The 16,204-nt window shown below is 39.7% G+C and overlaps 1 protein-coding gene across 6 annotated transcripts in view; it reads right to left on the bottom strand.

Annotated features, from left to right (window-relative positions):
- Window positions 1-16,204, bottom strand: part of LOC131165686 (uncharacterized) — a 48,292-nt gene that overhangs the window by 25,234 nt on the left and 6,854 nt on the right. For 2 of the 6 annotated variants that reach the window (XM_058123686.1, XM_058123683.1), the window contains exon 7: window positions 1,835-1,907. In XM_058123686.1, the coding sequence (XP_057979669.1) occupies window positions 1,835-1,907 (73 nt within the window). Of the gene's footprint in view, window positions 1-1,834; window positions 1,911-16,204 lie in introns of all 6 variants that reach the window. The other 4 variants (XM_058123688.1, XM_058123684.1, XM_058123682.1 and 1 more) reach the window with 2 other exon arrangements.

Raw genomic sequence — 16,204 nt, 5'->3', positions numbered from 1 at the left:
ATACTCTTTACTGTACACTCATTATTAAAATTCTTTTTTTGTAGGGATTTTTTTGTGTGGGGGGGGGGGGGGGGTGGTTAAGGAGGAGGCACATGGTGACAATCTAACCCTTGCAAGAAGTGCTTTGCTCTAGTCACGGATGTATCTGGAGATTAGCTTAGCAGTGTGATTAGATTAGTGGGGCACCAAAACGAGGAAAGCATCTGCAAAATAAAGGAAAGAACGAGAACAACAACAAAAGCGCTTGTGGTGTCTCCTAGGCTGGCTCGGGTATATGAATTATTTTCTGCCATCTTGTTTGATCTAGGGCAGAATAAAACAAACCATTAGAACCAAAAAATAGATCCATAACAGAACCAAGTTGGCTTCTATGCCTGCCAGTACCCAGAGACTGCAATAAAGAACACTCATCAATTTCTTAATTCAAAAGGTCAGATGAAAAACAGGCTAAGAAGATGTAGGAGTGATGATCACAAATTTTGTCTACTTGGCCATATTTACAGGGACCAAGATCCAACTCCTAAGGGGAAAAAAGAACAAAGAAATTTAAGAAATGGCTTCCAAAAATGTGGCTGTGCAATTCACTATGCTCTGACAAGTTGATCAAAATAATATTTCGGCATTATTAGGAGTATGCATAATGGAAAATTTTAGGATTTCTCATCTAAGTAACTCAATTCCCATGTTATGAGTCAAAACCCCACACAGTGCATCAATCAATGCTTGGATGGTGGAGTCATCTGCAATTTTCCTGAATCAATTCCCTGGATTTTGAATTTTAAAATACAAATTCATGAATGCTTATGCAGCTCTAAAAATAAGATAAGGTTTCACTGAAAGGAAGATGAAGCATGAGACCTAAAGAATATGAGAAGAGAAAACCAGGCAGAGGATGATTGAAAAATGGGTTTAGGTTTACCATCGCCTCCAAATTCTGCTTTTTTCTTCTTTAGTGAATGAGACAATAGCTCAAACCCATAATTGATAAAAACCCTTGAACCCCCCTTGAATAAATTTTCATGCAAAATCCAATTTTTCAGAATTTTCCATGTAGATCTTTCATATCATTTCACCATCAGTCATGTCCCATCTTTTCTTTTCTTTTTTCTCTCCATATGCAAGTTCTCTTTATTTTGCAGATCATCATATTTTCCTTTTCTGAAAACACCCCTAAATCCATATATCATGCCCTCCACAAAATTCATGGTATGGGAGCACTGTTCATTATTATTTTTTGTCGTTTTCTCCACTAAATCCATTATCCATATACATGCCCGATATGCATTCCCATTTCAAACAGTTCTTTTTTTAACTTCGCCACTCTCACTTAGGGCTCTGGTAGTCTAGTGCCTTTTGATATGCCAGTGAACAGGACAGCATCCAGTTAACCATTAGAACCAGGTCACCCATTCAGCAAAAATGCAGGATTGACTCCAAGCTAGAGACCTTCATGATGACTAATCAGTCTTGAATGTGAGTCAGGAAAAAAAAATCACTGTCCTTTCCAATTTCTCCCGGTTTCTGTTTGATGTACAATCCCTCCTTTTTTTAATTTATGTTTTCAAGTAGCATTCTAAAAATTGCTGCAATAATTTAAAAAATAAAAATAAAAATAAACTCCAGCATAGGGTGTTTCATCTATTTCAATTTCCAATAAACTATATGCCTCTAGATATCAAAACCTCAACATGCTTAAAAGGAATTGGGTAAACAAAAAGATCATAATTTCAAACTCATGGTACTTAAATACAAAACCAGGCAACTATTAAAACTCATGAAGTATAAAAATAACTAGGAAATTGAATAGAGAAAATTCAAACAATTATTATCTTGCCTATTCCCTTGGGAATGAGGTTGAGGGAGAGTTCCAACAACAGAAAGATGATCAGGCAATGAAATTCCAGCTGCTTCTGCACGGCAAAACTGTGGCATTAATTAGATAATAAAGCTTTAGTCACATGCATATAAACAGGTATAACAAATGAGATCAAAATAAAGTGATTGGCAATCTCAAATGCTTCACCACAGCATGTCCCAGGTTAACATTAAACTACTTGCATAGCATGTCAGAACTAATTAGTTCAGATAGTGTTTCAGACACATCAATATAAATCAGGAGCAGTCAACCTTAAATCTAAAGAAAATTAAAAACATAATTTATTGAGAAAATAGGGATATACAAAAAGGAGGATAAGATATCATCGTAAGGAAAAAAAAAAAGAGGAAAAAAATTAGAAGGAGAAAAAAACACAAGAAAGATACAAAAATAAAGTTAATAATCTAACAAGGAGATTCGGCAAAATAGCTAAATAACGCCCACAAAAAAAAAAATGCAAATAAAAAAATTCTGTCACAAAGCAAATGCAAAGCATAGAGTGATCATTAAAGATACGACTTTCCTCCCTAACCAAATAAGTCAGAACACCACATAGACAGCAAGCAAGAAAGGAGTGGGATATGCCCCTGGGCATATGGTCAGGTGGTAAGGACTTGTCCCAGAAGGCCGCTTACAATGGTGGATCTAGGGTTCAAAACCTAACGCTTGCACCGCACATCCGGATTTACCTCATACGTGTCGGCTGGCGTAGGAGTGGGATTAGTCTGGTGCGTAAGCCTAGGACACCCAGCGATATCAAAAATAAAATAAAATAAAAATAAAAATAAAGGAGTGGGATATGACTAGCCAAGAAAAGGGCCTTAGCCCATCTCCATGGTATTAAGGCCAGGCCAGTCCTCCCACCCCCCCCCCCCCCCAAAAAATAAAAAAATTGGGTCAGCAATGGTTATGACTGGCCAATAAGAACATGGTATTTGATAAGAGTATTGAATAGATATTCTCTTGTTATTGTGTCTATCCAGGAAACTAAGCTTCAGTGCCTTGACATTGTAGCGCAAGCACACGAGGGTAGGGGGTGTGAGGAGCATTTGGGAAGGAAGAGGTAGGACTGGAAATTTATTCCTTCTCAGGGTTCAGCTTGGGCCATTGCATGGCATACTCGTTCCACAGTTGATAGTCTTGTTGGGTTCTTCCCCCTTTCGGTTTTGATAGATGTCAAAGGCTGGGATCATTGGTGGGACTCTTCTATATATGGCCCTTCTAGACCTACTCTCAGGACTGGCTTTTGTGACAACTTATATGCTGTTTTCGGTTTTTGTTCCCCTAGGTGGATTGTAGGGGATGATATCAATGTTGTTAAGTTTCTTGGGGAGAAAATAGGAGTTGGAAGTACTAATTCGAGCAAGCAGAACTTCAATAGGTTTATTAGAGATTGTGACTTGAAAGACCTCCCAATGCGTAATGCACTTTTCATCTCGTTTGTGGTGTTGCTAGGGCTGTTGCTAATCGGCTAGAGAGGTTAATGTTCTAGAGCAGGAAAATGAGTTTTCAAATATCTCCCAAACTGTTTTATCTAGACCGCATTTTCTAGTCTTGTTGGAATCTATCAATCTAGCATGGTTATATGGGGCCCTACTCCATTTCATTTTGAGAATACACGTGTGGATCATGATTCTTTTTAGTTGTTGGTTAGTAACTCTTGGAGCAAGTATTTGGAGTGTGGATGGGAAGGGTTTAGGTTTATGAGGAAGCTTAAACATCCTAAAGAGATGTTGAAAAAGTGGAACAGGGAGGGATTTGGTGATATTAGGATTAGGAAGGCTAGCATTTGGAGTGAGTTGGGTTACTTAGATAGGAAAGAATATGATGTTAGTCTATCAGAGAGTGAGGTTAATTAGGTTTCGTTCAAGAATGACTTGGAAGGTTTGATTGTTAAGTGAGAAGTTGGAGAAACAAGACTAAATTCAAAGGGGTTTAAGGAGGGTGATTGTAATTCAAAATTTTGTTCAGAAATTAGCTAATGGAAATATAATGAAGAACATCATTAGCGAATTGGATGTGGGTAAAGGTGAGATTATTTAGGATATCCTTGTTTGCATGCGTTTGAGATCATTGATTTTTTCTCTAATCTCTATTCTAAGGACGACACTTGTAAGCCTATGATTGAGAGGTTAGATTGGAATCACATTTATGGGGTACATATGTCTTGGTTGGAAAGACCTTTCAAGGAGGAGGAAGTGAGGGCTACGGAGTTCAAGATGGATAGGGATTCAGGACCTAGGTTTAATATAGCTCCTTTTTTTCCCCATTTCTTTTTCAAGATTGTTGGGAAGTGATTAAGGGGAGATTAGTTGAAGGTTCCCAACAAATTTTATTTGAAAATGATTCTAAGTAAGAGCATTAATTCCACTTTCATCGCTATGGTGCCTAAGAAGAATAGATCTATCAAGATTGCAGATATTATACCTATTAGTTTAGTTTCAAGTGTGCCTTAGATTATTGCTAAAGTGCTAGCTAATGGGCTGAGGGTTGTGTTTGTAATACTATTTCTAAGGGTCAAAGGGCATAGTTAAGAGAAGAAAGCTATTGCTGCTATTAAAAGTGTTAAACCGACTAGAGTTGTTATGCCACCTCCCGTCAAACCGACCCACCTGCCTGGACTAGCCATCCAAAATTAGTTGGGTCAGAGTGGTATTGCAGCTACTAATCAAAGTGCCTCTCGAGTTAGGGAGTTGGCTCTGTTAGCGGGTTGCGGTATTTTTGGATAGGCCCTTGTCTTATTTAGGGGTCCCTATGGGTGGTAATCCTAGGATTGTAGGCTTCTGAGATCATATTGTGGAGAGGGTGTCTAAGGACTTAGATGGGTGGAAAGGCACGTTTTCATTACAGGGTCGCATTACACTAGTTCAGTCTTGCTAGTATCCCTTCATGCTAGTTGTCTATTTTTAGAATTCCTACAGGTATTGCTAGTAAGCTGGAGAAATTACGAGATTTCCTTTGGTCTGATGTTGAGAGGAATAAGGATCATTTGATTAGCTGGAATGTGGCATGTAGGTCTGTCTAAATTGACCCGAGGGTTGTGGGGGAGCTTGATCTTGGAAATTTGGTGTCTAAAAACACTACTATCTTGGCTAAATGGCTTTGGCAGCTCTCCTTAGAAGATACCTCTCTTTGGCATAGAGTCATTAAAAAAAAGTTCAGATTGCATGAAAATGGGTTGGGACACTTGGGATTAAGATGTTCTTTGAAGAGTTCGTGGAGGCCTATCTCAGACTTATTTCCATTTCATTCCTCATACTAAGTTTGTTCTGGGTGAGGGTTCTCGTATTCGTTTTTGGGAAGATATTTGGATGGGTAATTGTTATGTTGTCCACTTCTTTTCCTTGTATTTATCACTTGAGTTTGGGGCATAATGCCATTATTTCTTCTTTTTTGGTTTCGGATGATCTTTTGTCTTCTTGGGATTTTCATTTTCACACACCTCTTAATCATAGGGAGGAGGCAGATAAGCTTTTTTCTTTGTGTTCAATAATTGTTGTTTCTCCTTTGGTGCAGATAGTCGTCCTTGATCTTTGGATTCTTTGGGAGTTTATCCTTGTAAATCTTTTTGTGATCTTTTGACCGGTATAATTTTTCCTTTCCATTGCATAAAAAAACCTGGAAGGCCAAAATCTCCCAAAAAATTAAGGCTTTTATTTGGTTGGTTGTGCTTAGAAAATTTAACACTGCTAATATGTTGTAGAAAAGGAGGCCTTCGAAGGCACTTTCTCCAAATGTATTCTTTTTATTCTTTAACAATTTGGAAACAAGTTCTCGTTTGTTTTTGAGCTATGATTTTTCTTGGAAAATGTGAAACAAGCTTTTTGGATTATTGGGAGAAAGTTCGGTTTGCCCAAACTAAGTGGAGAAGTTGTTCAAGTATCTCTCTATGTAGCTTTGGTGCACATAAAGATGCTGTAGTATTACAGAGACATGAATTTATTTATTTTTTTGCAGTGTTGCGGGGTTTATGGCTGGAACTTAATGCATGTTATTTTTCCAGGAAGAAGCTAACAATTTCTTTGTTACAAAATAAGATTCATTACTTAGCTTTGTTTTGGTGTGTTGGCTTCCAGTGCTCCAAATGAGTGAGCTTCATTGACATATAGCGGGAACTATCTTTGCCAGCTTGATTGTTGCTTTTTCCTTTCTTTTTTTTCTACAATTGATTGTCTGTTCTGTTTAGGAGGATTTCTTATCATCATATTCTTTTGTTGTCAAAAAATAACTAAATAAATGAGAATGTGACTCATCATTTCCATACCACATCACACACTTTAGGAGACAAAGCCTTGTGTGAGGTCTCTTAATACGCAACAGATTCTTGGTGTCAACTCTATTAAGAGTGGCCAACCAAACAAAAACCTCTAGCTTGGAGGGAACCTTAGGACCCATTTAGTTGTGGAAAAAAATTTTCATTTTCCATTTTTTTTCTAAAAAATTACAAAAAGTTTAGCTAATTTTTCATTTTTTTCAACATTTATATGAAATAAAGTAACAACAATAAAAAGTGTTGCGCCATTATTTTCCAGTGAAAATAATTTTATTTTCCATCACTAATTTTAAAAATAATTAAAGTTGTCACCTTGTTTTCCAATTTTCCAAATTTACATAGAAAAGATGGAAACCATATTTTTATTAATTTCTAGATTTCAATCTCAGTTTGTCTCGGGAGATATCTCATTCTCCCTCTTGTAAATTCTTTATCTATTAATGATATCTTCTTTTGTTTTATATATATATATTCTAAATTTCTAACTCTTACTTTGCATATGGGAGCATGGAATTTGGATCTTGAACTTTGATTTGTGTTGATTGTATATTGAGTTTCTTTCAAATGCACAGCAACCAAAATTTAAGCCCCAAAATGCACAATCCCAAATACTACCTTATATAATTTTTGGAAAATTTAAAAACAAGTTGATTTTTAGCAATGATTTTGAAATTTAGAAATAAAAAATGAAAATTTGTGTTTCACATTTAAACAAACTCTTTATTCTTTATCTTTTTAATATGAATATTGAAAAACTAAAATAATAAGCTAAAATTTTTATAATTCTTTGGAAAACTAAAAAAGGAAAAATGGAAAAATATTTTCCACAACTAAACAGGCCCTTAGCTTTCCATGTATGATTAACAAGAAGGAAAGGGTAGACAAAAGAATCATATGAGAATAACAAGATTTAAATTTTAAAAAAAAAAAAATTGAAGTACAGATCCTAAAATCCCTTATAGAAAAGGCTGGAAAGTCCAACAAACAGGGAAGCAAAGAAAGTTCACTGGTTCAGCAAAAATGAAAATCCCAAGAAATACAATCCCCATCTAAGAATCAATAAAAAAAGATATATGTGCATTATATAGAGTGGAACCAATAAAAAAGACACATGTACGTTCTATAGGGTAGTGAGGCAGCTAAGAACAGGAAAAGAAACAGAAAAACAGTGCTCCCCTAATCATAAATCCTCCCAAAGCTGAACCCAAGATCCAGCTCCCACTCTATACTAGATAAAAGGAAAAAATTAAGGATCAAATCTATGACATGAATTTCCATGGGCTTTCATGAGTGACTCTAGTTCTGACATTAGCATCCACCCATTATCCTGCAAACCAAATTTGCACTTGATCACTTTATGCCAAAGAAAATTAGTCAAGGGAAAAGTAATGTTGTTAATTTTTACCAACTCCCTTCCCTCTTAGACAAGAAACTACCAACTCATTAAATAGTTCCTCCTCTCACCAACACCCGACCAAGAATATCTCATCACCCGCAGTCCTACTCTTAACTTAGCAGCTGCTTCTACAAAAATCTTAAACGAAGAAAAAAAAAATAAAGAGGAATCAAGGAAAGAGAAGCCTGAATGTAGCTAAAAAAGCACATCCATCCAACTATCAAAATATTTAGAGAGCTTAGCAACCTCTTTTCTTGGATCAGCAAAGAGAGAATTCATTAAAGAGCACCAAGGGGATGCCACCTATCAACAAACATTAACTAAAGAAAAGAACCAACTGTAATACAAGATGTTAAAAATATCTAGAATTGAATGCGTATCATGTGCAAAACACTATAACACTGGTTAGTGTGGTAGTCAATCTATCTTTGATAGTAGTAAGCGACGTATTCCTTTCCCTCTGCACAATCCAAAAAATGGTAAGTGGAAACATATTCAAGGATTTTCTTCTTTCCTTGCTTGAGCGAATGCCTATCCAGACCTAGATTTCATTTTCCACTTCCTTACCACTTAGCAGTTACCCACAACTACCTGACAAGAGTTGTGACCAGATCCCAGAGGCTTCTTGTCCAAGAGCACTAAAGGAGGATATGTTCTATGAATTCAGCATCATCCTTGCACCCCAAAAAAAAGAAAAAATGTTAGCTGGAGGGATTGCCCATTTTTTGAAAGGTTGTAAAACATAAGAATCTTTGCAAGAGTTTCCTCACACCCAAAAATAAATAAATAAATAAAATTAAAATAATACATGTGTGTGTATAAAGCAAGCTTTTTTTGGGGGGGTAGTTTTCCAGCAGAACTTGCTTATGGTACAGCTGGAGAGATAAATTTCCTGTAGAATGAGCTGACTGCAAAGCTGCCGGTCTTACCAGGATTTACTTTGGTTCATTGGGAGTGTTACAAAAAGGAACTAAAAAAAGGCTGCCAAAAAATTATCAATCTCACAATCACAGTCATTCCTATCAAAGGGGATATCCCAGATTATTGTGAAGGAAGGCTTCTTTGCCACAGGCTAAGCTGAAAATATTTGGATATTTTGTGGCAAGCGGAGAGGTGCCACACCAAGTGTCATCCCAGAAGTAAATATTTTCCCCCTTTCCCATAACAAAGTTGTTAAAGTGAGTTTTTCCAGATTAATACATCATATAGTTCTCAAACTTCTTTAGTCCATCAATTATGGTCAAGGCCACATTCCAAATCACTAATCTTTCTCCAAAATTGATCTTGTTTATTCACAAACCTCCACAGCCAACTGAGGAGAACTTTATTGAAACTGAGAGCTTTATTGAAGGTGGAGATGGACTTGAGACCCAAACCACCATTTTGAATAGGTTGCTTGGTAAGCCCCATTTGACAAGATGATACCTAAATTCCTCTACCATGTTTCCCCCATAGGAATCTTTCTTGAATGTCCTCCAATATTTTAGCTACCAAACAAGGAATACAGAAGAGGTACATATACCAAACTGGGAGATCACAGAAGGTACTCTTGAGTCATCCTCCTTGTAGGTAATTCCATTTCCATTCGACAGGTTCTTTCTCAAACCTCTCGATAATGAGATTCCACACTCCTTTGTCTTTAAATTTAGCTCCAAGAGGGAGACCTAAATAGGATAAAGGCGAGGCCCCCCAACTTGCAGCCCCAAATGCCTGCAAAAAAAAGCCCCATCAATGTCATCCCCCATTGGTATAATTTGACTTTTCCCAAGTTGACTTTCAGCCCTTAGACTGCTTCAAATCTAAGGAGAATGCACCTTAAATTGAGGATGGGATTCCCCCTCACAGAAGACTAGTGACATCAGCAAAAAATGAGGTGGGGTGACTTCCATTTCTCCTGGCAGTAAGTCCTTTAAAAAACCTCCCTCAGTAGCTTTTTGCAACAGGAGGCTGAAGACTTCCATCACCATGATAAACAACAAGGGAGACGGGATTGCGTTGAATCAACCCTCTAGAGGAATGGAAATAATCTAAAGAGCAGGTGTTCGCACAGAAAATGATGGTAGGGTGATATTTTGATGGATCCATTTGCACCATAGATCCCCAAAGGCCATTGATTTGAGAATGTAGAGAAGAAAGTCTCTATTCACTTGGTCGAAGGCTTTTTTCCATATCTAGACTCTCTTTTCCCTGCCTTGGGAGTGCAATCCATAATGTCAAAGGCAATAAGGGCTGCATCCATAATCTGTCTTACCTCCAACAAAGCCAAATTAAAACCCATCTTTTCGACCTTTATCTCTCTCTCTCTCCCTCTCTCTCTCTCTAAATCTGATGTCTGGCCAGGTCAGTCTGGTGTAAATGAGCCAGGGAGGATAAGATTCTTATCCTCCCAATACAAAAGAAAAAAGGAGCAAGCCACAAAACCAGAAAGCAAAGATTATAAAACAGCTCTACTTGAGCAAAGCAACCCAGTCCCACCGTAGATCTGTCAGAGGTAAATGCTGAAACCATTCAACAAAACCCACAGCAACGCGTGAAACACCACTCTATTCCAAAGCAAGTTAAGATGAGTATCCAAGCTGTAGAAAATGAGAATAAATCTATTGTATATTCTTTACATACTCAGGTCCCTATTTAACATGTACACAGAGAATAAAATATGAAAATATAAAAGTCAACGCATACAATCAGCCTAAATATCGGATCTAATAAAGAGCCTTAATCTTCTACCACAATCTTCTCCAAATCCCTTCCAAATCATTCGGGATTTCCACACTCCCCCTCAAGTTAGATCATAGATATTAATCATGTCTAACTTGCAAATAAACGCTTCAAAGCTAGATCTTTGTAATCACAGGTGGCGGCGTTATTGGCTCAGAGCTTTACTGAACTAGTGGACAGAGCCATGGCTGTGGAGGGCAGTATTCAGGAGGGGGAAAGATAGGCAAATCAGAAGAAGAGGCCTTTGTCTCAGAGTTTTCAATCCAGCACCAGTCAGAGCTCATGGAAGCGGCCTAATAGTTCGTCGGGCCAGCGACAAGAGATGGGACCTCAAACCCCTCGGGGAATTTCTCAATGCTTTGCCTGTCCCAAATGCCATAGGAAGCATGCGGGCAAGTGCAGGGCTGGTTTTACGGGCTGCTACCGGTGCAGTAATGCGGGACATCGGGTGCGGGATTGTCACGCGGTATTAAACTACGCGCCTCCACAGCAGCAGTATGGGGGAGGTAGTTAGGCAACCAGAGGTGGTCAGTCATCAAGGGGGGCACCGCGCAGGTGCAGGTGTACTCATTGATGCCGGGGTGATGCAGAGAACGCTGACAATGTGGTGACAAGTACGATTTCAGTTATGTCACATAATGTTGTTGTGTTATTTGACTCAGATGAGACCCACTCGTTTGTATCTCGAGGATTTGCTAAAGGATGTGGAGTCGAGACTTAGTTGTTAGGGGTCGAGTTAGGTGTGGTCACGCCGACAGGGTCGGTTATTGTGTGCAGTAAGGTGGTTAGAGACCACCCAGTGGAGATTCAGGGGATGAGGTTGTCTGCTAGTCTAATTGTTCTTTAGATGCAAGGATTTGATATTATTTTGGGGATGGATTAGTTAGCATCCAGCTATGCGAGCGTAGATTGCCGAAAGAAGGAGGTAGTATTTAGACCTCCTGGGGAGCAGGAGTTTAAATTCATCGGGTCGTGAGTGCGCTCTGCACCGCAGATCCTCTCAGTGATGCAGGCGAGAAGGTTACTCTTGGATGGCTGCCCGGGGTACCTGGAGTGTGTAAAAGCAATATCAAAGGAGGGACTGAAACTGGAGGATATTCCAGTGATATAGGAGTTCTCGGACGTGTTTCCCGAGAACTTACCAGGATTGTATCCAAATTGTGAGGTGGAGTTCGCTATTGAGTTGGCACCAGAGACGGCACCAATCTTCAAGGCGCCTTACCGAATGGGTCCGACTGAACTAAAGAGTTAAAGGAGCAACTATAGGAACTTCTGGATAGTGGTTTCATCAAACCGAGCGTATCACCCTGAGGAGCGCCGGTGTTGTTCGTAAAGAAGAAAGACGGTTTGATGAGGATGTGCATCAATTACAGGGAGATTAACAAGGTGACAGTAAAGAATAAATACCCGTTACCACGTATTGACGACCTATTTGACCAACTTAAGGGCACTCAGGTTTTCTCTAAGATCGATCTGAGATTCGGGCATCACCAGTTGAAGGTGAAGTCAGAGGATGTATCGAAGACAGCCTTTCAAACCCAATATAGCCATTATGAATTTTTGGTTATGTCGTTTGGTTTGACGAACGCACCTACAGCATTTATGGATATGATAAATAGGGTGTTCCACGCGTACTTAGATCAGTTCGTGGTGGTATTCATTGATGACATCTTGATTTATTCGAGAGGTCCTGCAGAGCATGAAGCTCATTTGAGGCTGGTACTTCAGGTACTCAGAGAGAAGAGGTTATTGCTAAATTAAATAAATGCGAGTTCTGACTAAAACGGGTTGCATTTCTAGGGCATGCAATGTCTAGGGAGGGAATTTCAATGGACCCAAGCAAAGTAGAGGTGGTAGTTGATTAGGCGAGACCAAAGAACGTACATGAGATTAGAAGTTTCTTAGGTCTTGCAGGGTACTATCGCCAATTCATCAAGGGTTTTTCTAGGCTATCAGGTCCTTTGACACAACTTACGAAAAAGAACAATATGTTTGACTGGACTAGTGAGTGTAAGCAGAACTTCCAAGAGTTGAAGCAACGTTTAATCACAGCCCCAGTGTTGACCATTCTATCAGGGGATGGTGGTTTCGTGATCTACAGTTACACATCCCAGAAAGGGCTCGGGCGTGTTTTGATGCAACAGGGAAAGGTTATCGCTTATGCTTCTCACCAACTTAAGGAGTACAAGAAGAACTATCATACGCATGATTTGAAGCTAGCAACTGTTGTTTTTTTATTAAAGATTTGGCGGCACTACCTATACAGTGAAAGGTGCAAGATCTTTACAGATCATAAGGGCCTCAAATATTTCTTCATCCAGAAGGAGTTGAATATGAGGCAACGCAGATGGCTTGAGATGATTAAGGACTACGACTGCAACATTAGTTATCACCCAGGAAAAACTAATATGGTAGCTGATACATTGATTCGGAAGTCAGTGGGTGCGTCGGTTTCAATAGTTGTTGTACAACATTAGATCACAATGGATCTAGAGAGGTTGAGAGTAGAGTTGGCGGATGGGAATCCACAGGAGTTCATTGCCAGTTTAGCTATTCAGCCAACCTTGCAGAAGAGAATCAAAGCTGCTCAGATGAGAGACGCAGAGTTAATGAAAATCATGGAGAAGGTGTGGAGTGAACCACAAACGGACTTCAATGTTTCTAAGGATGGAGTTCTCAGATTTCACAACCAACTATGTGTGTCTGAGTATGTAGAGATTAAGAGGACGATTCTGGAGAAAGGTCATCGCTCTCTCTATACTGTTCATCCAGGGAATACAAAAATGTATAGAAATTTGCGGGAATCGTTCTGGTGGAGTAACATGAAGAGGAAAATTGCTAGATTTGTGGAGCAGTGTCTGATATGTCAGCAGGTTAAGGTAGAACACTAGAGGCCAGCAGGACCACTTCAGCCCCTTGACATCCCAAAGTAGAAGTGAGAGCATATTTCGATGGACTTTGTGTCAGGATTGCCTTCAACGGTGCATGGGCAGAATACTATCAGAGTTATAGTGGATCGGCTGACGAAGACTGCGCGCTTCGTTCTCATCAGAGTCAGTTATTCAATGAATAGGCTGGCAGAGCTATATGTGCAGAAGATTGTACGACTCCACGACATCCCGGTTTCTATCGTTTCAGATCGAGACCCACGATTTACCTCTCGTTTTTGGAAGAGTCTGACGGATGCCTTAGGATCACAGCTCACATTCAGTACCTCGTTTCACCCGCTGACGGATGGGCAATCTGAGAGGACTATTCAGACGCTAGAGGATATGCTGCGGGCGTGTGTGCTGGATTTTGGGAACAGTTGGATTCGGTATCTACCGCTCATGGAGTTTGCATATAATAACAGTTACCAGACCAGTATAAAGATGGCATCATATGAGGCTTTGTATAGTCGCCGGTGTCGATCTTCGTTGTACTAGGATGAGGCAGGCAAGTGGCAAATTTTGGGACCGAAATTGATTCAGTAGACCTCCGCAAAGATCGAGCTTATCAGGGAGAGGATCAAAGCAGCACAAAGTCGTCAGAAGAGTTATGCGGATACTCACCGACAGGTGTTAGAGTTTGAGGTTGGGGATATGATATTCCTGAAGATCGCCCCAAAGAAAGGGGTGATGAGGTTTGGGAAGAAAAGGATGTTAAGCCCTCAGTACATTGGATCATTTGAGATCCTGAAAAGGATAGGTCCAGTTGCTTATCGAGTGGCGTTACCTCTAGCACTATCCAGAGTTCATAACGTATTTCACGTATCAACGCTGAGGAAGTACGTGTTAGACACTTTGCACGTGCTAAGTTATGAACCTCTGGAGATCGGGGATGCGTTAGCATAAGAGGAGGTACCGGTTCAAATTTTGGATCAGAAGGTACAAAAACTGCATGCTAAGGAAATACCATTAGTGAAAATGATGTGGCGGAATCACGCAGCAGAGGAGGCTTCATGGGAGTTAGAGTCAGAGATACGTCAGAAGTATCTTCAGTTATTCAGAGATGCTCAGAGCTAAATAGGTAAGCAAAATGGTAAGTAAGTGGGTTATATGTATGTTTGGTAGAGTGGGTTTGTTCATGTTTATAGTAAGTATTCGAGGGAGTTTTGTATGGATATTGTAATCTCCCGAAACGTTATGTGTAACCACGACTTTCCTCCGCCATACGTGAGGGCAGGTAATAAATTTAGGACGGGACTGCTATGTGGGTGGCCGCCGGCTCTTCCTAGAGTCAGGGCAGTGATAATTCAGATATTGTGATAGGAAACAGTTAGCAAATTTCGAAAAAGAAATTTTTATGAGGGGAGATTGTAAAGACCCAAACCCGAAAATTTAATAAGAAAAGAGGAAAGGAAAATTTTAAAGAGAAACAGCAGGCTTCGTCGACGAGGTCCCAATTCTCGTCGACGAAGGTCCTTCTGAGGTTCGTCACCGAAATTCAGTGCATCGTCGACGAAGAGATTCAGAACGTCCGAAAATATCAGGTTTAGGGTTCGTCGACGAACAACCTATTGTGGTTCGTCAACGAAGTGCCTTTTCGTCGACGAATTTGACCGGGTCAAAGGGGCTATAAATAGGATTTTGTTTGCTTCTTCATTAAGAAAACTAAATATCTCTCTCTCTCTCTCTCTCACAGCCATTCTCTCTCTCTCTCTCTCTCTTCGATCTCTCGCCATTCGTTGCCCGTTTCGATGAGCAGAAGGTACCACGAGGATCAGGGGGTGAATCTCTACAAGTCTAGTGGAGTGGATTCTTGAACTAGGGAAAAAGTTAGGGTTGGTTTTCAAATTTTCGGTCCGTTTCGGTTTCTATTTTGAACACAGATAAGGGGATTAAGTTAATGCAGTATTTTAATGATTTTGAACTAATGGAAATATGATTTGAGTACGTATAATTATGTTTTCAGTTATCCTTTCGAAAACCAACCGTTCAAAATGAGCTTTTTCAAACCTAGGATATATGATGTGATATTTTGAGTAGAAATGAACGGTGGAAAGCTCGGTTTGATCCTACAAACCATTTATACAGTGCTCTTTTTATTTGCCTACGGGCTATGTTTTAAATATGAGAAATTGTGTGGCAGGTGAATACTATTTTGAGAGTTATGGAAACACCAGAAATGAGAATGTTTGTGAAACACTGAACTATTTGCGAGACGTAATACAACTGTTTGAGAAATGCAAGGATTTTATGGGACGGCCAAGGGTCGAGTTTTACCAGATGGCCAAGGGCCGGAGTCTTATTCAGCGGCTAAGAGCCGAGTTGTAACAGAGGGCCGAGGCCCGAGTTTCTATTAAACGACACGAGGCCAAGGTTTATAAAATGACAGACTTTATGTGAAATGAGTTTAAAGTACAGTTTTAATTACTTAAATTGCATTATATACTTTAGGAACCCTGAGGACCCAATTGTTATGAGCACGGTACCGTTGCTAGAGAGAGTTTCACCAGTTGACCGTGTGCGCCCACACTAAACTCGAGAGTGGTGTAGGGTGGTCCAGCCGATTAACCCAAGTAGAGGTGTTACCTTCCCTGAAAGTATGTACCAGGAAGTGGTAAGGCTATTAGACCCGCAAAGCGAGCTTGCAGAAGCCTACAGACATAGTAACCAGAGAGTGACTTGGTCTGGGTTGATCCCTCAAGTTTTAGTCCAACCTTGGGACAGCACAACCCTGACCACGAGGGTTTATACATGGCGTTTAGTTTCAGGGAGAGTCTTTTATACATATATGTATATTTATGTAAATGAGAGTCTTTTGGATGAGTGGTATAACATTAAAAGATAAATTAAGGAATGAACATATTCGTGGTAAGTTAGGTGTAACTCCTATAGAAGATAAGATAAGGGAAGGACGACTCAGATGGTATGGACACTTGCAACGTAGGCCTTATAGTGCACCTGTGAGGAAGAGTGACTTAGTTACTGTGGGGGGCAGTAGAAGGGGTAGGGGTAGA

Source organism: Malania oleifera, chromosome 10 (genome assembly GCF_029873635.1).
Source record: "Malania oleifera isolate guangnan ecotype guangnan chromosome 10, ASM2987363v1, whole genome shotgun sequence".
Lineage (NCBI taxonomy): Eukaryota > Viridiplantae > Streptophyta > Magnoliopsida > Santalales > Ximeniaceae > Malania > Malania oleifera.
This window is presented reverse-complemented; position numbering and strand designations above follow the sequence as displayed.